Consider the following 24,404-nt stretch of genomic DNA (forward strand, 5'->3'; position numbering starts at 1 on the left):
AGTTGCCTTCTTCTTTTAATATTGTCTCATTGAAACCGTTTCTGGGAGTTTTGAAGAGGAAAATAACTCAGAAGAGGATGGAGCTGACATGGACAGGCATTGCGCTTCTTCTCTGTATACTTTTCACCCTTTTCTCCTCTTTCCAAATGTACAAGAAAAAAGGGCAGCTTCCCCCTGGACCTGCTCCATGGCCTATTCTGGGGAATCTCTTTCAGCAAGATGTACTACCTTTGTATAAACATTCTCAAAAGGTAAGGCTAGTTAACTATTGTACTTCTTCAAAGTTTCTGACCTTTGAAAGATATTTACAGCTTCTTTAATTGTATTAGTTTGATTTATTTTATAAAGAACAATTTTATTTGTGGCTCATTCCTTCAAAGAGAATTGTAATATAAAGTCACCCTGTAGCAATCTGATAAACCAGCAATGGAGGTTTCAAAGTTCATTTAAATATATAATAACAAGAAAAACTTTAGAAAAAATAAATCTATGAGCCTCAAAATTGTATCATTTGAATTTCCGGTAGCATCAAATTCACTGAAACTTCCGTTTGATTCCAGATTGTTTAAATGCAGATATAACCTCTGTCCTAATAAAGTTCATCTGGGCTGAAAAAATCCAGATGATAACTAGATGCCATAAAAGACATACAGAAACACAAAGTTTTTCCTATAATATTATGGAAATCCAGTTACTTGAAGCCAATTTAGGTTACTAGAGATAGTTTGTCTTCATTAATTGTAGCATTTTGTTCCTGCTTCCATCCTTTAAATGGATCAATTATTCTCTTCCATGCACAGTTTTTCCCCCATCTGTAACTTTTTTTGTAAAAATAAACTAAAATAAAATATCCAGTCTGAAAGTAATCCAAAAATTATAAGAATATGGCGGTGGCAGGACTAAAGATTAATAAAGACAAACTTTATTAATAAAGATTAATAAAGACAAATGATAACCAAGAACATGACAAAAAAGCAAGAAGGAACTGGAAGTAGCAACCAGAATGCAAACAACTAAGAAAGCGAAATACTTGGGGATCTGGGTGTCGGCAAATGTCCCACAATTAAAGACAATAATTATAATAAATTAGTGATACAAATAAAGAAAGATTTAGAAAATAGAAAAAATATTCAGTTATCACTCATGGGACATATAGCGACAATTAAAATGAATATTTTACCAAGAATCTTACTCCTGATGCAAGCCGCACCTATTAATCCAGGTAAAAAAATATTTCAAGAATTAAACAAAATAACCGCTAGGTTCATTTGGCATGGACAAAATGCGAGGATTAAACTGAAGTCAGTGCAAGACAGCAAGTAGAGGGGAGGCTTAGCATTACCGAATTGCGATTTATATGCATCAGCAGTAACAATAACATTGGTGAAGGATTGGATAGAGCTAAAGAATAAAAGAATTTTGACCCTAGAAGGCCATGATTTGCAAGCAGGCTGGCATACATTCTTATGGGATGACAAACAGAAAACACACAAATACTTTCAAAATCATTTAATCAGAAGAGCGTTATTGCAAAAATGGCTCAAAATCAAAAAAGTCCACTATGTGAAAATCCTGAATTGGCTATCAACGACAAAAAGGACCACTCACCCAAATTTTATAGATTTGAACAAAATGCTAAGATACAGAGACTTAATTGCTAGACAGGGAAATTTAAAAACAATTGAAGAATTGGCAGATCAGAACATGAAAGTTGACTGGCTAATTATATGACATTGAAACAGAACCACACGAATTGGATAAAATTATTCAAAGCTCAGATAGAAAGATGATAGGGAGAATATATAAATTCCTCCTGAAGTATAAAATGGAAGAGGAAATTGTGAAAGAACAAATGATAAAATGGGCGCAGAACTTTGGCTATAATATTGAATTACGGTAGACAAATGGGAAAAACTTTGGGGAACATACTTAAAAATGACACAATCAGTTGCATACAAGGAAAACCAGTACAAAATGTTATACAGATGGTACCTGGCACCAACAAGGTTAGCTAAAATCTTAACAAATACCTCCCTAAAATGTTGGAAATGAGAATCAATACACGGAACATTTATGGTGGACTTGTGAGGAGGCTAATTTTTTTTGGAAAAGGATGAAAAATTGGCTGGAGGCAATAACAGGGGTTAAATAGAATGGAAACCTGAAGTTTTTTAAATTAGGAATAATGTCTGCAAAATACAAAAAAGAAATCCAGTATTTAATACTACATATAATTACGGCAGCAATGATTGCCTTTGCCCAGAAATGGAAAAACAAATTAATTCCAAGCGAACATGAAATAATAAGAAAGGTTATGGATTGTGTTGAAATGGACAAACTAATTAAAGAAATCCAGGGAAAAGAAGAATCAGAATTCTACCAGATATGAGATAAATGGTATAGGTGAATGGAGGAAAGAAACAAAAAACAATCAAGGAATATAACAAAACTCAAAAAATAATAGTTATGAATAAAATAAGAGGGTTAAGAATGGTGAAATTCAAATGAAATACAATAGAAGGAGAAATAATATAAAGTGAGCGGTATCGATTGATAATTGCTATTAGAAAGAACAGGAAGCTCCTGTTCGTATTGTATTGTGTAAATGTGGTGTAAGTCTAGGTTTTGTGTGTGTATATTTTACATGTTTGTTAATAAAAATTTAAAAATTAAAAATAAAATAAAATAGTCTATTAGTATACTTCTACGTCTGTGGCCCTTTGTAATATGATTCCTTGTACATAGTTTGAAGCACTCCTATATATTCTTTCCTTATATCCACATTCCATTCACTCTGTTGGGAAATTGATGAACACTATATGTTATTATTTTTCATAAAACATGTTAATTTTTCTTTTTGCAATACTTTTACATTCATGCTTAGATTTTTCACTTCTTTCCTTTTCTTCTGTGTCCATTTTGTCATGAACTGTGCTTTCTTTCTTTATAGCAATAGCACTTATAATTATATAACATTTCACTATATTTTATACCCCTCTCTAGTGGTTTATAGTCAGCACATTGCCCACAACAATTTGGGTCCCCATTTTACTACCTCAGAAGAATGGAAGGCTGAGTCAACCTTGAGCCTGGTGAGATTCGATTGCCAAATTGCAGTCAGCTGGCAGTCAGCCAGCAGTCAGCAGAAATAGCCTGCAGTACTGCATTCTAACCAATGTGCCACCGCAGCTCCTAATGCCAGGATGGCAAACCAATGGCACACATACCACAGGTGGCACGCAAAGCCATTTAACAGGGCACAGAAGGCATTGCCCTGCCAGTTGGCCAGCGCATGGATGCGTGCTGGCCAGCTGAGTTCAGCCTTTTTAAAAGCCATTTTTTGCCCTCCAGAGGCTTTATAGGAGCTTGGGTAGGGTGAAAAGAGCCTCCCCCGCACCGCCCCTATGGAGCACACACAAAAAAACCGGTCAGATGGGCAAACCAGAAGTTCGTGAATGATCCTACAAGCAGGGTGGTTTTTATTCTTCCGGAGGCTTCAGGGAAGCTCCTGAAGGTCCCTGAAGCCTCCGGAGGGCTTCTGGGGGGTGGGGCAGAGGCTATTTTCACCCTCTCCAGGCTCTTATAAAGCCTCTGGAGCCTGGGGAGGGTGGAAAAAGCATGGAAAAATGGGGGAGTTCATGTTTCTCATGCGCACATGCACTCTGGGGGCTGTACATTGTATTCTGGGTGAGGCACACCCATGCATGACCCCCCCTGCGTTTCCCCCCTTATGGCATGTGTGCCAAAAAAGGTTCACCATCCCTGTCCTAATGTATGAATCAAATATATCAATGGCAGAATTTTGCACATTAAAGAAAGATAATTCTTACATTTTGAAAAGTCAGTTCAACCTGGGCCTATTCCTTTTCGATTACAATTTTTTATTAGTTTATCCAAATATAAAATATACAATACAAAATAAAAATAATGGGCAACTAGAGGAAGGAAAAAGAAAATGAAAGTTAAAGGGGGAAAAGAAAAAAAAGCAATGACTTCTGACATTTTTTTAGCACTGTAGAAGAGAACAACATTACAGCCGCTTTAACCTGTTTACTTTTGCACATTAGAACACACTACTTATTTCTATAACAACAATCTACTTAATCAGCAAAACCAAAATCAAAGTTTCATTTTTTTCATCACAGGGATAAAATTCAGAAGTTATTTCTAAATGAAAAAAAAATTAAATATATTATCTTCTTTGAACAAAGCAATCAATTTAAACATCTCTGCTTTTTCTTCCTTACTGTTGAAGCAGTGCAGAGTGCAGAGAAGATCAACAAAGATGATCAGGGGACTGTAGGCTAAAACATATAAAGAATGGTTGCTGGAATTGGGTATGTCTAATTTAATGAAAAGGACTGGGGTGACACGATAGTAGTGTTCCAATACTTCAGGGGCTGCCACAAAGAAGAGGGAGTCAAGCTATTCTCTAATGCACCTGAAGGCAGGACAAGAAGCAATGGATGGAAACTAATCAAGGAGAGTAGCAACCAAGAACTAAGGAGAAATTTTCTGACAGTTAGAAGTTAAACAATTAATCAGTGAAAAACTTACCTCCAAAGTTGTGAATGGTCCAACACTGGAAATTTTTAAGAAGAGATTGAACAATCATTTCTCTGAAGTAATGTAGGGCTCAGGCAGAAAACCAGGGTGTCAAACTCGTGAGAACACATTGTCATCATGTGATGTATTGCAACTTTTCCCCCTTTGCTAAAACAGTGGTAGGCATTGCCAGCGCATGACACATCTGATCCACAGGCCCCGTGGTATAGGATTTCCTGCCTGAGCAAGGGGTTGGACTAGAGAACCTCCAAGATCTCTCCCAACTCTGTTATTCTGTTTAGTAATATTTCTGTTTCCACTTAATAATCTTTGTAAACTGTCACCATTTATATTAACAAAATTCATTATATTCTTTCAAATTATTTAACCTTAAATAGAAAAAAAGCAATTTTCCCCATCCATTTCAAAACATTAAACTTTTCTTTAAAAACATTTTTAAAATCAGTAACTTCTAATACATCTTTTAAAAAATTTCCTCTTAACATACATATTTCAAATTTGTTTTCAGTAATATTTCACAAGCTTTAAATATTGCTCAAAATTATACATAGAACGGATGCCGTGATGAGACAACGTGCGATCTCAAAGCTCTGAGATCGCACTCGATACTTTTATTGCTGGGGGGTTCCAATGGACCTAAATCATCCCAAAGAGATGGTGAACAGGAAGATTACATCTTGCTGATCTTGGGGATATCGCAAAATGTCCAAGAAAAGCAGATCTAAAGTCTTCTGCTGGCAATAAAAATTCCAGTCTTTCAAGGCTGACAAAGTCAGGGCAATATGGAGAAGTTAAGGTGGTGAGAAACTTTTATTGTTTTTTAAAAAAACAGATTGCCTAAAAAATTCTAAAACTAACTTAAATCAAAGAATAGAAGAACTTAGCAGCGATTTTGATCTTTGTAATGGTTCTGGACAATGGTTATCTAACTTTTTAAATGTTATTTACATGGATTGATTCTAAGTAAACCTTTTCAAATGGACGGACTACTCTAACATTCTTCTGATTCTCTGTAAGCTATAAATTGACTATTTACATCTTGACACTTTTATTGCTTTTTTGTTCTGGCTTAAGATCTGATAAGATTGTACAGCTGTTCCTTTGTAGTTTGCTTTCACAGGCGAGTATTTCAGTCTTGCTGAGCTTTTAAGAAAAAATACAACTGCCTATAAACATGGAGTCTCTTCAAACCTCTCTCCAAGTGATTCTTTCAGCTTTGAAGAGGATGTTTGATACAGAGGAAAGAATTGAAAGAAAAATGGATTATTTGGTGTATTTGGCAACAGATTGTGATGAAAAAACTGAGGATGTTCATCAAATACAAAATAAGATGGAAATTCAAAAAATTGAAATGGAAGACGGATACAAAGAATTTCAGCTTGTTGATATTTGTGGCAATTGGTTTATTTCTGAGGGAGGAAAGAATGGAATATTTGAAGAGGAATTAAATGGAGAGAAATTTTATTTCAAAGGACAGGACATAGAAGGAGAAGAAAGCATTAAAGAACTTATGGACTATGAAATACTATTTGCAAAATATTTGATAACACTGCTGAGAATTAAAGACAAGCTGATAAAGGAAATAAAAGGAGGGCGTCAACATTATATGAGAGATACTACAAATAAGAAGGTGCAAAGATCACTTCATACAAACTTGTTTAAAAAAGATGTTTGGAAAACTGGATCCACAAATGGCAGTAGATATAAGATTGTTTTGTTATTGGAGAGATACAGGTTGATAGATGGAAGAATATAATTCAAAATTAGCTAAACTTAATTAAATCCAGTGGCAATAGGTATAGTTAAATAAAAATTGATAATGATAGTAATGTATACAATGTTCAGCTGTTATGATAAGTAATAATTAGATATGAGAAGGGAAGGTTAAAATATTTTTGGACTATATATAAAGATTATTAATAACAATAATAATTATAATTAAAAAAAAACTAGATACATTTAAGTTTTAGGGGGGAAATGTTATGATATAGGATATAGTTAAATAAAGAAAGGATAATGATAATAAATTATATACATGGAGGATTAGAAAATTTTGGTATTAAATATTATGGATGTTTAGCTAAAACAGGATATGAGGATTTAATGTTAATGGAGGATTTTATAAATAAGTAAATGAAATGCCAGAATGTGGTTATGTATTGAATCTTGGTATATTTAAGGATGAAGGATGTTTAAATTGCTATAGTCAAATAAAAGTGGAGGTATGATGATGTTATTATAGTAAATATTTGAGTTAAGATATTTGAATCAAGATGAATTATATTTGATGACAGTGGAAGAGATGCACAAAAGCCTTTTGTAACCAGCTGATACACTTTCTACAATATGTAAAGAAAAAGTTGTATGTTTGTTTGGAAAATAAATAAATATTTTTTTAAAAAAAATTATATATAGAACAAAAAACAATTTCCAAACTCATTTTATAAACACAGCAAAACTGCATTAGAGCTTTATTTCAATTACATAGATCAAACCAATAAAAATCCAACTAATTCTAATTAACTCATTAAATTTAAATCAGTCCCTCCAAGTTATCCTCATAGAATATTTTTTTTCTTTTTGCATACATGCATTTATAGATTCAAAACTTTTCTTTAAGATAATACACCTTTTTATTTAATTGCCCCTTAACATAGATACTTTCCAGTACAATTTCAGTAATATTTTACAATCTTGAGGAATAACTTAAGCATTATATAAAAAGAAAAAAATACATTTTCAAAGAGTTATATTAACACTTTCTTTCAATTACAAATATCAAACAGATAAAAATCCATCCTGATTCCAGTAGACTCATTAAATTTAAATCACTCCCTCCAGCTTATCTTCCTAATATAACTTTTCTTCTTCTCTGGAATGTCAATCAAGTAGTTATAAACTCTTTTTATCAAGGATTTCTCAATCTTGTTAATATCAATGAAGAAAAAGTCCGAAACTTGACTGTTAAGTGCTGGGCGATGTGGAGGAGGAGCCAACGTCGATGCTCTGAGACTGCCGCCAATACTTTTGCCACTGGGTGGTCCAATAGGACCTAAACCATCCCGAAGAGACAATGAACAGGAAGCCCACATCTTGCTGATCTCAGGGACCCAGCAAGTCTCTGATTGATCCCAGAGAAGGCCTTAAAGCTGGTGACAAATGGCAGCCTAGGCTGATGAAGTTGGAAAAGCTAAGGAACAGAAGGAAACAGAAAGAGGAAGTGTGATCCTCTGGTGAAACTTTTCTGTTTTTGAAAAAGATTGCCCAAAAGAACTTCTTTTTTATGCTAAGTTAAATCCTTAAGCAGAAGAAGTAAGCCGTGGAATTGAACTCCATTGGATTGTTTTGGTTAGTATGCTTTTCTTTTTGTAATTGCACTTTGTGGATTGAAGTGCTTACAATTTTTTCTCTCTCTCCTCTTCTTAAAATGAACGGACTGTTTTTTCTTCTTTGACTTTTTCTTGCTTTATTTTTTTTAACAAGGATTAAAATCTCCCTCTCTACTCTTAACAAAAATCTTCTATTATTTGCTATTAAACTCCAGAGTTTGAGTGAGTTTGAGTTTATTATATTTCTATGCTATATTTCTATGCTATTATATTTCAGAGAGTGAAAGGAAAACTTTTGAGGAGAAATTCTGCTGCTCGGAGGCTAGAGTTTTTTAAAACACATTTGTTCCTGTTTCTCCTTCGATTTCACTGTCTTTGGACTTCAAAGGTTCATAATTAAAAGTGATAAGAGCCAAGGGCACAGTGTTTACCACAGCTGTCCTTTGAGAGCCTTATCAGCACTGGGAGAGGGGAAAAAACTGAATCTCTTTCTTGTGAAGATTGCAAATGATTTTGTGTTTAAGCTATATCCCACCCCAGAACTTCCCATTCCTGTTTAAGAAAAGCATTCTGATTGGTGGTCAGACTTTCAAGGGTGGAGGTGGAAGGGGTCTTATCTAACTTTGTAGGCTACACACACACACACACACACACACACACACACACACCACACACATACACACACACAGACATACACAGACACACACATACACTAGTTTAACATAAGGAATTTGAATATAAATCATAAACAGTGATTTAGGAAAAAAGGTTTAGATCTTTAGTTAATAAATCCTTATTTTGAATATGTTATAAAGGTGTAATATTATTGAATATATGAGGCTATGGCTAGAGAAAATCTTTTTTAGCTTAATAAAGATTAATAATCCTTAAAAGTGATTAAGAAATCAAAGACACAACACTGTCTATTTGAAAAATAAATTCCAAAAATTGCTGCTTTTCAAATAAAATGATTTCAGCCCTTCCCTAGTCTTGTTCTGAAGCTCATCTCCTGAAGCTAATTTGCTGACTGTTGCTGTATGGAGGATCGATGATTCTAGAACTCTCCCTAACCCAGGAGACTCATATAAACTAAAGTAATGCTGGTTTCTTCTGTTTGTAAGTAGATAAAGCAACAATCTAGAGAAAAATCCTTCTCAGGGAGCCCCAGTGATCTCTCCCTGGGTGTGTTGTCAGTTGGTCATTTTCACCAGAAGTCCCAAGGCCTGTCCTTAACACAACAAATAATCACTTGACCAACTTTAAGAAGCTCTCACCAAAACAGTTTTCAAGCTTAATTTTACCTTTGTAACATATAACTTTTTTTTGTTAATGGTAAAAATAAAACTTATGCATTTTGGTCCTTTTGTGCTAGTATGTTAGAAGTATAACCAAAGCAGAGTTTTATTTGGAGCAGCTCAAAGCTATTCTCTGCAAGCTAGGTTCTATAATCCACAGATACCCACAAAGGCCAACATAACATGGCCTATCACTTACCCGATAGGAGATATATCATATACTGGATCATAATTATATTGAAGTATTTTATAGGTATTAACAGTTATTGAAACTCTGGCAAATTTAAGAAGTATTTCAAAAATACTGTTGGAAGAAATGTCCTTCTGGGTTCAGTTCCAAGTGGGGGAAAACATGGAGGCTGCTTGGAAAGATGGTTTAATGGTGGACAGGATCACATGGCTTGAGCTCCTGAACAGAAAAGGGAGGAGATGCTGAGAGTGCCCTGGTTTTATGTCCTATCTGGGTCCCACCCCAGAGCTTCTCATTCCTGTGTAAGAAATGCATTCTGATTGGTGGTCAGACTCCCAGGGGTGGGGTGGGGGGGGGGTCTAAGCTAACTTTGTAGGCTGTCCTGAGAACCAAGCTTATTTGCATTGCTGGCAGATGTAATTTTCCCGGGTGCCTTGTAGTCAGTTTCTGGTTGCTAGATGGGTATGCCTGAAGGGGGTAGATCTTTGTTATATAGAATAGACTGGCTCAGGCCTTAATGGCCCATTGAGAAAGGTGGGGGGAGCCGAGTTTCTGACTCCCTTTTAAAGAAATTTTTCTGCTCTTTTAATATTTCTTAAAATATTTCATTTTTTTAGTAGAGGTGTTTTAACTTCCTACAATACTTGATAATAATTTCACCAACCATACTTTGTCACCTAATTAACTGAATTTTCATCTAATTTTGTCCTTAGCTTGCTGAGAAATATGGACCTATATTTACTGTCTGGAATGGATCAAAACCAATGGTTGTTCTCTGTGGGTACGCCATGGTAAAAGATGCTTTGGTAGATCATTCAGAAGAATTTGGTGGGCGAACTGAAATGCCGACTCATAAGCAAATGTTCCAAAATAAAGGTTGATCCTCCTTCATTTCTTATTAATTATTGTTTTTCTTTAACTTTTTGTACAAATTGTCTGAATACCATTAATAATATTGATAGTTGTAAAAGATTCACTTGAAATGTCTTGTAAAGATGTAGATTTGGTCATGTTTCTTGAAATAAGAAGAAAATGTTTTTCATAATTTCCTTTCAACTGGTCACTTCTCAAGTCTGCTCAGATTGTTGCTTACATGCAAAATAACAACCACAACAAACAATAACAATAATTTGACCTTTAGATTGATCCTTTGGGAAGATATACAAAATACTTATTGTTTGTGAACAAAACCTCTACTATACAAAAATACCTGAATCGAAGCAACTCCTATTTTTCTCTGCTTACTGAAAATTGCATCTAATATAGAAATCTGTCCACGACTGGTCTAAAGACCTGTCCCTATCAGTGGTGGGTTTCAAAAATTTTGCTCCTGGTTCAGTGGGTGTGGCTAGGTGGGGGACATGTTACTGAGTGGGTGTGGTCAATTTGATGTCACTCATGCCCACACCCATGTAGTCACATGACCCACCACTACCAAGCCACGCCCACAGGGAAAGATAAGATTTTTTGGGAACTTTCTACCCATCTACCCCCCCCACCCTCCCTTGGCCAGTTGCCCCTGTTTCTCCTTCTTTAGCGGCCCTGCCCTGCCACTGTCACACCTGAGATGCACATCTTACCAGAGTCTGGCAGCTCTTCCTGCTGGACATGCAATCCCCTAAATCTGCTGCAATTACAGCCAAAGGGGGGGGGGGAAGCCCGCCAAGCTGGGTGCCTGAAAACAGCATGGAGGCATGGGCAAATTGTGGGAGTGAAGTGCAACACATGGGATGCTCCCCTCAGTTCCGCTCATCTGGGCTGCAGCTGAGCCTGTTGCCTTGAGGCAGCCAACAGGGGCACCGCAGGGCATGGCTGGGAGCATGCTAACCTTGCCCTCCCTGAGCACCAGACTCCACCATTGCAACCATCTTGCCTGGCTTGCCACCAGTTGGCTCCTGAGCTAGGAGGTAGTGGTTGCTCCCCCTACCCTCCAGATTGCCAATATGAGTGTGGCTCTCCAGGAGCTGCAATGGCGGTGGCTTTGTCCTGATGGGGAGGGAGCCACCCAGCTGGCAAGCTTCATAATCACATGGCTGCAAAGCTTGATGGGCTGCCCTGTCCCCATCACCACCGTGGCTTCGGGAGACACTGGCCAGTGGGGAGGGGGAGGTAGCTACTGTAAGTGCTTACCTGCATGTAGGCAGGAGGAGGCAGTTCTGTGAATGCACATGGCAAAGGTGAGGCAGAGCAAGTGTCCAAACCAGTTTGGGGGCATGGCCAGCCTGTAGTCTCTATCAGTTCAGCGACCTAGGCCCAATTTCCACTACTGGTTCACCTGAACTGGTACGAACCAGTAAGAATCCACCTCTGATCCCTATCCATTTCACATTTATAGTAAAGTGTGACATGATTTGCACAACCTCATTCATCTCCTAATATGAGAGCACTCAAGAATGAATAGATGAAAACTGCAGTTGATCTAATTAGTAATTCAAGCACGAAGGATTCTTTACTGTAAAAGTGGGGTGGGGAAATTGTAATGTATAACTTTTTCCCCTTTTGCAAAATTTGAGAACTGATATCACATTGTGATCTGTTTCCTGTGTCCTTGGTTTCAGGTCTGACCACCACTGAGGAGAAGAAATGGAGGGAGCTGCGGCGGTTCACACTGTCTACCTTGCGAGATTTTGGGATGGGGAGGAAAACAATGTCTGAGAGGGTGCAGGAGGAAGCCCTTTGTCTGGTAGAGGAAATGGCTACCACAAAAGGTTAAAAAAAAGAATCAGGAAAGGATTTGTTGTATTATATGAAGTTGCAAGAAAACTCAATTCTACACTAAATCTCAAATCCTCTACACGTAATTGCACAAAATAAAGAAAACTTAGATAGGCAGTCCCTTTTATTTTCACAGTATTGTTCAGAAGCAAAGGAAAAAGTAATAGAGCTGTTTCTCCCCCTTTTTTATCCAGTGTTAGCTTTTGGCTTGATAAAATTACAAGCTTGCTGAGAAATACTGAAATCTTATTGTGGCTGCAACACTGTGAGATCAGGAATCGTAGGAAGTCACTTAATGGAGCAATTATGGCTTTATAAAATTGCAACTTTGCCAAAAACTAGTAAAATGTTAGCCTGGATGCAGTACCAGACATTAAGCAAATTCAGAAACCAGCAAAAAAACTTTATGGATAAAGGAGACAGGGAAACTAAGGAAGGTAAGGAACACAGACATAAGAATAGGCTCCATGAAGGACAGAGATCCATAAGGATCCGTAATTTTAAAGTGGAAAATGGAAAGACTATGTTGCATCTTGATTAAAGTGGTTATAGGATTTTAATATTGTGTTTATATTCCATTCATAGGAAAGAGGAAAAGAATTAAAATTCCAATTTCTCTGGCCTCAAACACTTTTTATTGCAGTTTTGAGATGAGATTTGAGAAAGGGAAGATCCACATTCATTGATCTCACTCATAAACATCTGTGGTCTTTCTTTTCTTTTCTTGCAGGGCAGCCATTCGACCCAAGGAGAATTATTGCAAGTGCTGTTTCTAATGTGATATGTGCTGTTGTTTTTGGCAATCGATTTGATTACAAAGATAAAACCTTCATAGAGAACCAGAATATTGTGGAGACTCAAATAAGACACTCTCTTGGTTTCTTAGGACTGGTATGTTAATCTACTTGATCCTCTTCTTGTCTTGTCTCCAATTTTAACTAGCAGGTGTGTTTGTGAGTATAAATATCCAAGTCAGAAATGTAAACATGAGATCTGATGAGCTAATAAGTGGGGGAAGGCAAATCTAGACATCCAAGCATAAATTGATTCTCAGCAAAATCTCTTCTGGTTGGGCTTATTTCCGAGGGAACCATTTCCTTCTCCCATAACTCCTTTGGACCATGTCAGATTCTGGACAGATGTAACATGGAATTGTTAGACAGCTCCCCTATCTTTATGCACACAGCCAGTTTGTGTCTTTGCCTCTTGGAGGACTTTGGTCATTTTCAGCATTTGTGGAAGAGATGGGTGAGGCTAGGGGAGCAGTGGGAGAATCCCTTGACAAAGTACCTCCTACCAGGAACTCAGCCCAGGTGAGGAGAGATCTGGGGGAAAGCCTTTCAAAGACACTACTCTTTAATTAACCTATTATAAATATTAATTCCTATTATAGTTTCCAAGACATTGTATTTATCTGGGAATAGAATTAAAGATAGCATACTGAAATCCTTGTGATTCTTGTCTTCTTGGTTTGGGGTCCTTCTGAGACTTGACAATTAGCAATATCAAAGTAAAAGCTACTCTCTGAATATCTGGGGCATTAATCCTCCACCATAATGGTCTAATAAGCTATAGTATTTCATGTGAACTCTATTACAGGTATACAATACATTCCCAAAAATAGTGGAGGTCATTCCTGGGCCACACCAAAGCATTTTTGCTGACACTAAAAAGATCTGTGATTATTTCCGTGAGACTGTGGATTTGCACAAAAAGACATTGGATCCCCAAAATCTGCGTGACTATATCGATTGCTTCCTTCTTAGAGTGGAGAAGGTAGGTATAGATGCCATATCTGAATAATTGTTTAAATATCTCTATTATGCATCTAAGATGGAACTAATTCATCCTATATGATGAAGTCTGGAAATATTTATTCTCCCCTCCCCTTTTTTTGTTTACTTTTGGACAATCCCTTCATTGCCATTTGTTGGCACATATTACTATTCCAGGCATAACTGTTGCTAAAGATATCTATTCAATTCTGAAAATTAGGTTAAGCAATAAAAATTCTCTGTTAACTTTTAGAGAGCAGAATTTTCCTTCAAAAAATGAGTATGCATAAACATTTTCTTCCCATGCTGATTTAAATTTTAGAAGGTATTTCTTTAGAGATCTACAATCACAATCGGTGATATAAAGATAAGTAAGTTGAGTTTTCTAGAACCATCTTGTAGAAACAATTTCTATTAGGATTGATCTGTGAGATGTAACAGGTAAATTTCTATGGAACAAATTTAATTCTCTTTTCCAAGCATACACCTTAGGAATTCTTTAGGCCAGCTCCAACAATGTTAGTCAGAAACAGACTATGAATTCTCGTGGTAAATATTTGATGGGTAGACCAGACAGGTAAGCTGTTTTTTTCCTCTGCATGAAATAGTGACCCTAAAAATACCTTAGAATTGAATAATTTTTCCTTATATTCTAAAGTCACTTTTCCTGAATTATATTTCCTTTAATTGAAAAAGACACTATGGAGAATTTCATGAATTACTTTATATAGAATAGAATAGAATAGAATAGAATAGAATAGAATAGAATAGAATAGAATAGAATAGAATAGAATAGAATAGAATAGAATAGAATAGAATAGAATAGAATAGAATAGAATAGAATAGAATAGAATAGAATAGAATAGAATTCTTTATTGGCCAAGTGTGATTGGACACACAAGAAATTTGTCTTTGGCGCATATGCTCTCAGTGTATATAAAAAGGCAAGATACAGCCGTTAGGAATCGTAAGGCAAAACACATAATGATAGTCATAGGGTACAAATAAACAACCAGGAAACAATATAAATCCTAAGGATACAAGCAACAAAGTTACAGTCATGCAGTCGTGAGAGAAGATGGGTGATAGAAATGATGAAAAAACTAATAGTAATAGTAGTGCAGCCTTAGTGAATAGTTTGACAGTGGTGAGGGAGTTATTTTTTAGCAGAGTGATGGCATTCAGGAAAAAAAAAACTTTTTGTATCTAGATGTCTTGGTGTGCAGTTTTCTATAGCATTGTTTTGAGAGTAGGTGTTGAAACAATTTATGTCCAGGATGCGAGGGATCTGTATATATTTTCATGGCCCACTTTTGACTTGTGCAGTGTCCAGGTCCTCAATGGAAGCCAGGTTAGTAGTAATTGTTTTTTATGCAGATCTAATTATCCTCTTAAGTCTATGTCTATCTTGTTGGGTTGCAGAACCAAACCAGACAAGGCAGACACAGACTTCAGAGGATAATTAGAACTGCAGTAAAAAAACAATTACTACCAACCTGCCTTTCATTGATGACCTGCACATTGCACGATTCAAAAAGAGGGCCATGAAAATACTTACATTGCATCCTGAACATAAATATTTCAACTCCTACACTCAAAAAGTTATAGAGGTGCAGATGACAGACCCAATAATTCTTCTGTAGAACTGTATCAGCAGCTCCTTGGGCAATTTGAGGTTCTTGAGTTGGCGTAGAAAGAACATTCTTTATTGTGTTTTTTATGACGTTTTTGATGTTTGGAATCCATTTTAGGTCTTGAAGCATGATAGAATCTAGAAATGTGAAGGTCTCTACTGTTGATACTATGTTGTCTGGTATTATAAGAGGTGGTAGTATATCTATAGTTTTGAGTGTGTTCAGGTCCAGATTGTTCCTGTCACATCACTAGGTGACTAGTTGTTCAACATACCCAATGAGACCAATCACTGTTGTATTATCTGCAAACTTCAGTAGTTTAACAGATGGATCATTTGAGATGAAGCCATTGATGAGAGAAGAGAAGTGGAGAGGGAGCACACAGCCCTGGGGGACTCCTGTGCTAAGTGTACAGGTATCTGATGTGATTTTGCCTAGCTTCACCTGCTGCTTCCTATCTGTTAGGAAGCTTGTGATCCACTTACAAGTGTGTTCAGGTACTGCTAGCTGATTTAGTTTAGTTAGAAGAATGCCGGTGTGATGGTATTGAATGCTGAACTAAAGTCTACAAAGAGGAACCTCGTATAGGTCTTTGGAGATTCAACATCTTGTAGGATGAAATGCAGAGCCATATTAACAGCATCATCTGTCAATCTGTTTGCTCGGTATGCAAATTGCAGGGGGTCTAACAGCAGATCCATGATGGTTTTCAAGTGGGACATCACTAGCCTTTCAAAGTTTTTCATAACTATATACAGTATGTTAGAGCAACTGGTCTGTAGTCATTCAGTTCCTTGATGGAAGGCTTCTTCGGCACTGGGATGATAGCATTTGAAGCAAGAAGGAACAAAGCAGATCTCTAGTGATTTTTGAAGATTTGGGTGAAGATGGGGGCCAATTGTTCAGCACAGACTTTTAAGCAAGAAAGAGTTATCTTGTATGGACCTGGTGCTTTTCCTGGCTTCTGTCTGTGAAATAGATCTTGCACTTCCTTTTCTGTGATCACCAGGGGTTGTGAACCGAATGGGATGGGGTCAGTTGTAGAAGGTTTGGGTGTGGTTGGTGTGTTTGAGATGGGGGTTGTGGAGATAGGTGACTGTAGTTTCCTTTCAAATCTGCAGTAAAATACGTTCAGATCATCTGCCAGTTTTTGATTTTCTTCAGCCATGGAAGGAGGTTTGCTGCAACGGGTGATATTTTTAAGTTTTCCACATGTTTGCCGGTTCATTTGTTGAGAACTGATTTCTTAGCTTTTCAAAGTAGCTTCTTTTTGCTTCTCTGATCTTCCTTGTTAATATGTTTCTGGCCTGATTTACAGCATTCTATCACCTTTTCTGTAGGCTTCCTCTTTGGAATGATGACGTAGCTGCTTAAGTTTAGCTGTGAACCAAGGTTTATTGTTACTGTATATTTGCAAGTTCCTGGTCAGTATACATAGGTCTTCACAGAAACTGACATATAATGTTTCAGTATCTGTGAGTTCATCCAAGTCCGCAGTGGTATCTTCAAAATATTCCAAACAGTGGAGTCGAAGCAAGCCTGTAGCTTTCCTCCTTTCAATTCCAAGTAGATTTTTTTTATTCTCCTGTTTCTTTCCATTTTCTCTTTAGGAGCAGAACTCAACTGAGGGTGTCTACACTCTTGAAGAACTTGTGATTGTTGTGTTTGGACTCTTTATGGGTGGAACACTAACCACAAGCGAAGCTTTGCTTTGCAGCCTTCTAGCGATAGCTAAATTGCCACATATTCAAGGTATAAAAATACCACAAATATATAATGGTGTTGGTACTCCTATGGTTTTCACTGTTAATGCTAATAGTAATTTCGCAATCTAGCTAACATGCCCTTGAAACAAATGGGTTTCCCATCGAATCTTAAAGATTTTATGAAGACAATTCTAGTCAATTGGTATTGATTAGATCAGAAATAGGCAGGAGTGATTGAATGTCTATGGAGATTCTCAGTCATCCAGGTTATGGTTGTCCCAAAAGTGCTTTTCAGGAGGCAACTGGACTTTCTTGTTTTTTCTTTCAAGACTCATCCAAGAAGCTTCTTCAGCTCTGACTGGATGGTGGGGAATGGAAGGATTTATATTCCTTGCAGATAGCTGGTTATTTGCATTCTTTTAGAGAATCTTTGAGGCCTCTTGGAGGCTTATCTGTGTATCCTCAGGGTCACCTGCAAATGGTTCCTGTAATATGCAATTTTTCTGGAAATCCATTCATCCAGAGAAAAATGCAGACTACACAGTGACGTGCAGTCAGGGGAGGCAGGGAAGGCAAAGCCTCACCACTATCATCATGAAAAGAAAAGAAAATGTAAAAGGAAAAAGGCTGAGCTAGTTGCTGCCAGAATCACAGTGGATGACTCTGCTTAGTGCTTAACTGTTTAAAAAAGCCTCTAAAAAGTGTTCTCTACAGGAGGAGGCAGGAGAACCACATGCCTCATTTAGTCTGACTTTATGATCACTCGAGCAGAGTTAAGCCAGGGTTAAAATCCGAAAAATTCCTTAGGTAGATGAGGCACGTGGTTCTCTTGCCTCCTCCTGTAGAGGGCATTTTTTTAGCATCTTTTTTAAACAGTTAAGCAGAGTCATCCATTGGAGGCTCTGGCAGCAGTTAACCCAGCCTGACCTCAGCAGCTCTTGCCTTTTTCCTTTTATATTTTTACATTTTCATCATGGCAGACAAGAGCAGAGTTGAAATCCTCTGTGATTGTGAAAGAGCTGGAAAAGGTATGTGGGTCGGAGGGAGGGGGAGGAATTCAAAATTAATGTAATTCATAAGTAATTGTAAGTAATTTGTGTGCGTGTGTATGTCTGTGTGTGTGCTTTACTTCACTCAGAGGGAGAGGCAGGGAGGGCAGCCCACCAGCTTTCTTTCTCTGTGTCGGGGAAGCCCACCAGCAGAGGTGGGTCTTTTACCCGCCTCTGCTGGTGGGCTGGCACTTCTTTCTTTCTAGAAAGTGGCTTTTGGCTGCCCCGACTCTATGTCGGACATAGCAGCAGGGCGGCTTTTGCCCGCTTTCAAGAAAGCTTTCTTGAAAGTGGTTTTTGCCTGCTTTTTTGAAAGTGGGCAAAAGCCAACCTGCCACTATGTCCGACATAGAAGCCGACTTAGAGTGGGACATCTCTATGTTGGATATAGCGGCAGGGCAGCTTCTTGAAAGCAGGCAAAAGCCGCCATGCCGCTATGTTCAACATAGAGGTGTCCTGCCTCTATGTTAGACATAGCGGCACGATGGCCAAAAGCCGCTTTCTTTCTTTTTGCCTCACCAGACATAAACCTCACCACACATCACTGAGACTACAGGAACCATTTGCACTATTTTGGTGACTCTGAGGACACAGATAAACCTCCAAGTAGCTCAGTAACTCTCTAAAAGGATGCAAATGACCAGCTGTCTGCAAAAAATATAAATTCTTCCATTCCCACCATTCAGTCAGAGCTGAAGAAGCTTCTTTTTTCAAAATATTTTTTTTATTTTTAATTTTTAAAACAAACACAACACAAAAAATCTTTCTTCTTTACATACTGTAGAAAGTGTATCAGTTGGTTACAAAAGACTTTCGTTCATCTCTTCCACAGTCATCAAGCATAATTCATATTAACTCAAGTATTTTAACTCAGATATTTATACATGTTACCATCACCATACCTCCATTTTCATTTGACTATAATTGTTTAAACGTCCTTCATCATAAAATATACCAAGATTTAATATATAACCACATTCTGGCATTTCATTTACTATTTCTAAAATCCTCCAATAACACTGAATCCTTATGTCCCATTCTAGCTAAAAATCCATAATATTTAGTAACAAAATTTTCTAATCCTCCTTTCCATTCCCCCCCAATAATCTAGACTTAACTGAATCTAACTTAGTTCTTTTTATTAACCTTTATATATAATCCAAAAGGATTTCTAATCTTCCTTTCATGGGTACCATTCAATGTTCATATCCAATTATTACTTATCATAATACTACACATTGTATACATTATTATAATTATCAATTATTTATTTAACTATATCTATTGTCACTAAATTTCACTAAGTTTAACTAGTTTAAATTATACACTTCCATCTATCAACCTGTATCTTTCCAGTAGCAAAACAGTCTCATATCTTCTGCCATTTGTGGTGTCAGTCCTTTAATCATCTCCTTAATCAAATTCCTCTTACCAACTCCTTGCTTATAAAATCTCTCATGTAATCCTGATGCCCTTCTTCTGTTTCCTTAATCAGCTTATCTTTAATTGTCAGTAGTGTTATCAATGATGTTGCTAATAAAATTTCTCTCTTTAAATCCATAAATTCTTTTGTTTTTTCTTCTTCTGTGTCTTGCCATCTGGGGTTAAGTTCCCCTCCATTTAATTCCTCATTCAGTATTCCACTCTTTCCATTTCCAGAAACAAACCAATCACCATAAATATCAGCAGATTTAATTTCTTTATTGTCATTTTCCTCTTGGGATTTTAGGATTCTAACCTCCACTTTTTCCACTTGATAAACACCTCCAAGTTCTTCATTATATTTTACTGTTAGATATTCTAAGTCTTCAAACTTCTTCTCCGTCCTCTAAAATGTGTTTGATAATTTCTGAATTTCTAAGAATATCTTTTGCAGGCTTAAAGTTTCTTTCTGCTGTTGAAGTTGTACAATTATCTCCAGCAATGCTGCTCTAGCTTGGAATGTTTTTACAAGATTAAGCATAGATTCACAATAAAGTTTTATTTTCACTTTTCTCTGGTTAAAGATATACTTCAAAGGGACATCTGTATGCTTTTCTTCTTATCACTCTCTATAAACAAGCAGTGAGACCTTGGAGTGCCAAGCCAGAATAATCAGTAAGAAAAGTAAAAGTGTTTCATTTTCAATACATAAACTTCCAGCCTACAAGTAGCAGTGTTATTGTTGCAATTTTCTTTTATTTCTTTTTGTATCTTTTTTGTCTTTCAAGTTAAAAAAAGGTCCGATTCATGAATGAGTTAGAAAAACACCCACAGTAATGAAAGAGGAGAATTTTAGTCCATAGGTTATAAAGAATAATAAAAGAAAAAAAAAGAAAACTTAATCCATTCATTTTAAATTTCATCCATGAACATAGTATTTAAAAAATAAGATAACCCACTGTCCAAAACCATTCCAAACTTAATTCCACCGCTTATTTCTTCTGTTCTCCAATTTAAATTAATTTTAAGTTTTTTATAGGCAGTCTCTTTTAAAATGGTAAAAATTCCTCACCTGGTGGAAACACTTTTCTTTCTGTATCCTTCCATTTTGGAGCCATCCCGACTTCATCAGCCTTGACTGGATTTTTTGTCGCTGGCTTGAAGAACTTCTCTTGCATCGATCAGGGACTTTGCAATGACCCTGAGATCAGCAAGACATATTCTTCCTGTTCACTGTCTCTGTGGGACGGTTTAGGTACGATTGGACCACCCAGCGGCAAAAGTATCAGCTGCAGTCTCGGAGCATCGAGACCGCACGTCCGTATCGTTGCGACATTGGCTCCTCTTCCAGAGCTGAAGAAGCTTCTTGGATGAGAAGAAAAATGTCTTCAAAGAAAAAGCAAGACAGTCTAAAGAGTCTGACAGATGTCTGCTCGATGTTTTGCCTCCTGAAAAAAGCATCTTTGGGACAAGTGATTGAATGCTGTAATAACAATCTTTTTTCCCCATACAGCAGCAGTGGGATTCACTTACCTTCCCTCACAAATGTGAGTGCATGTGCCCCTTCTGCGCATATGCACTGCACATGTGCAATTCTCGCATATTACGTTGGGGTGGGTGGGCAGAGCCTCCTGCATCTGCCACTATCGGTTCACCCAAACCAGAGAGAACCGCTGAATACCACTTCCGCCATACTTCCATAGACCACTCAACCAATTGCAATAATTTAATACTTGCTGTATGACATCTTAATATGCATGACTGAAATTAGTTTAGTATAGGTTTTCTTGAGGATCATTTTTGCAATAATATAAGTGAACATTCCTTTTAACTCAAGGTCATCATCTCCAACATTTTGAAATACACTGTTTCAGACAATGGTAACATTCTTTTCCACAGGACTGTATAATTATGACACAGATGAAAAATAATAAATATTGTTACAGAATGTAATTAATTTTAATTCATGATACCACCCAAAATTGCTTGATTAATTATAGATTGAACCACTAGCTTTTTGAAAATGCCCCCCCTGGTTTTTGGAGGAATGAATGCTCATTTGCTGTTGGTGTAAATATTAATGTGTATACACATACACATATATATTAACAGTTTAGGAAACTGTATCTTTTCTCCTGACTACTATTTATCCTCTTTTTTGGTGAAGACTCTAAACTTCAGAAAACCCACACAGAAATGCTTTATGCTTACTGTCTCTCAAGATATCTAGTAAGGCACAGAGTGTTCTGACCTAGGCTTCCTGAGAAAGCATAAATCACAATCTTAGTCCCCAAATCCCTCTTTTATTTAAATGGCTGTGAATTATAGTCATTCATAGCTCATAATGATTCAAAAACAGTCTAAAGAATCTGACAGATGTCTGCTCGAGTTGCTGCAGTCTTTCAGGATAAGTTGATAAGCACCCACCTTTATCTCCCTTGAAACACTGCCAGAGATCTAATTGCCAATTAGTTTTGCAACGCCAAACGTATCACAGAGTCAAACAGGACTTCTCAGAGCTTGAACCGATTATACAACTCACAGTGGTCTTCTGTCTCGCTGATGTTAGGCTCTGGAGGCAGCTCGTAACTACCACATGGTCCTGGCCCCCTTCCCTGCCTCCAGCGAAGAGCCCTCATCCGAGCCTTCCCTAGACTCCAAGACTGACCCATGTTCCTCCCATACCTCCTCACTGTCCAACTCTGCTGCCAGCTCCACAGGACCAACAGAGAGATTCAAATAATATGAATCTCATCTTGCACTAGAAAAGTTGAAATGGTATCTAATGAGAAATGACTTTCAGGAGAAGTTATTGTCCTGGCTAGAACCGTCTTCCCTCAATGTGCTTTGGAACACTTATTTCTATCCAAATGACTGCATGTGCTCAGCAAGACAAAGTCTACCAATTTCATCTCAATCTATTCTTCTCACAGTTAAAGTGCAACAGGAGATTGATGAGGTGGTGGGTACAAATCGTACTCCAAGCATGGAAGACCGGTTGAAAATGCCTTTCACAAATGCCGTTGTTCATGAGGTTCAGCGATATCAGAAAACGACCCTTGAAACGCTTCCACGGGCAACAACTTGTGACACAAAGTTCCATGGTTACACTATTCCCAAGGTATGGTGATACAAGTATTTAAGAAGGTTCTCTAGGGAAGAAAGGAAAGAATGACTTAGATCCTTGAGAAGAGAGGTAATTTGAATAAAAGAGCAATTTAGAGAAATATGTATTGAAAGAAATATATATTCCTTCCCTCTTCATTGTTGAAGGTTCAGCAGATAGCTAGTCACTGCCTGTTTTTATTTTAGGCAAGTGGAAAGCAAAGGCACTTTCTTCTCCATAAGAAATAGTATCATTTAATGGCATCTGTTTCTTCCTCTCCTTCTAGTGCACGGCTATTGTGCCAGTCTTCACCTCTGTACATTTTGACCCTCTTCATTGGGAGACTCCAGAGAAATTCAATCCCAATCATTTTCTGGATGAAAACGGGCAGTTCAAGAAAAAGGATGCTTTCATGCCATTCTCAGCAGGTACAAGCCTCTGGAACAGATTGTATTGCAAATTCATATGCTTACGTGATCCACTTTAGTCTTTTATCAGATACAGTTCCAGCAAGTACCTCTATTTTTTTCATTGCTATTGTAGGAAAGAGGGCCTGTCCAGGGGAGGCACTGGCTAGGACGGAGCTCTTCCTGTTCTTCAGCACTCTGCTCCAGAATTTCACCTTCTCTCTGGTTGGGGACACCAAAGATACGGATGTAATGTCTTTGTTTATGGACTTCAGAAATAATCAATATCCCCTTATACAAGCTGTTAAACGTTCAGTGGACACTTGTGGTCAATAATTAGGAGAAAGTACCTACATTAAAGATAGTCAAATAAAGCATGTGGGATATTACATTTAAAGGCAATCTTAAAAATAATGTAGAATACAAATGTAATAATTTTTATAGCAAAGGTAGCTATCCTAACCTCTTATCTGATGACATATTTTGGCACAATTAATAATACTTCTGAAATACTTAATAGCTTCCCCCCCCCAAGCTGTATCCACCAAACTTTCAATATATAATCTATACTGTAGATTTAACTATGCAAGGCTAGAAGTATTATCACAAATTGATGTTGTGGACTAATCTATATTTGAAGGTAACATGGAAGATCTTGTATTGGTACACTTTGGCTAAATGCAAGGTTGAGTCATTTTCTGTTGATATCTAATGGTTGTTTTAAAGACTGGCAGAATGAATATTGTATATGATTCAACTATAATATTTGCTATATCTAATCTCTGATAAATAACCTTATTGTTGTGGGTAATAAAGAATTAAAACATATAATTTCAGAAGATAAATGGCTCCAGGTGTACAAAAAGCAGAAAATAAATTTTAGGATTTCAAAATGGAAGCCATTCCTTTGTTTCATGTTAAACTTTATTAAACTCAAAGGGTTCGTGTTCTTTTTTTGTCCACTACTGATAAAATATCATCAAAAAGCAAATAAATTGACTCAAGGAGATTCTGCCTACAAAATGGAATTAATCAACAACCCAGTTACATGAATCTTAAATAGATATATTATGCAGAATGCCCTCAAGGATATTCTTGTTGTGATTATAGTATTTGATGATGGTCAAAACCTGACCAAAATAAAACAAATATCCTTCAAAAATATTTCAAATTCAATTTGATGCCTTGATCAAATTGATCTTTGATCTTC

General features: G+C 37.0%; 1 protein-coding gene across 1 annotated transcript; it reads left to right on the forward strand.

Annotated features, from left to right (window-relative positions):
• LOC106551689 (cytochrome P450 2C20-like) lies at positions 1–24,101 on the forward strand. Its single transcript, XM_087709804.1, has 9 exons — positions 1–251; positions 10,094–10,256; positions 11,939–12,088; positions 12,826–12,986; positions 13,695–13,871; positions 17,115–17,256; positions 22,615–22,802; positions 23,074–23,215; positions 23,331–24,101. Exons 1-9 carry the CDS (start codon positions 78–80, stop codon positions 23,528–23,530), a joined length of 1,497 nt encoding a protein of 498 aa, XP_087565930.1. The 5' UTR covers positions 1–77; the 3' UTR covers positions 23,531–24,101.
• The last annotated feature ends 303 nt before the right edge of the window (positions 24,102–24,404 follow it).

The sequence above is a fragment of the Thamnophis sirtalis genome, unplaced genomic scaffold (assembly GCF_051295495.1).
Source record: "Thamnophis sirtalis isolate CommonGarterSnake01/CBP01778 unplaced genomic scaffold, rThaSir2_p1.2 scaffold_3, whole genome shotgun sequence".
Classification (NCBI taxonomy): domain Eukaryota; kingdom Metazoa; phylum Chordata; class Lepidosauria; order Squamata; family Natricidae; genus Thamnophis; species Thamnophis sirtalis.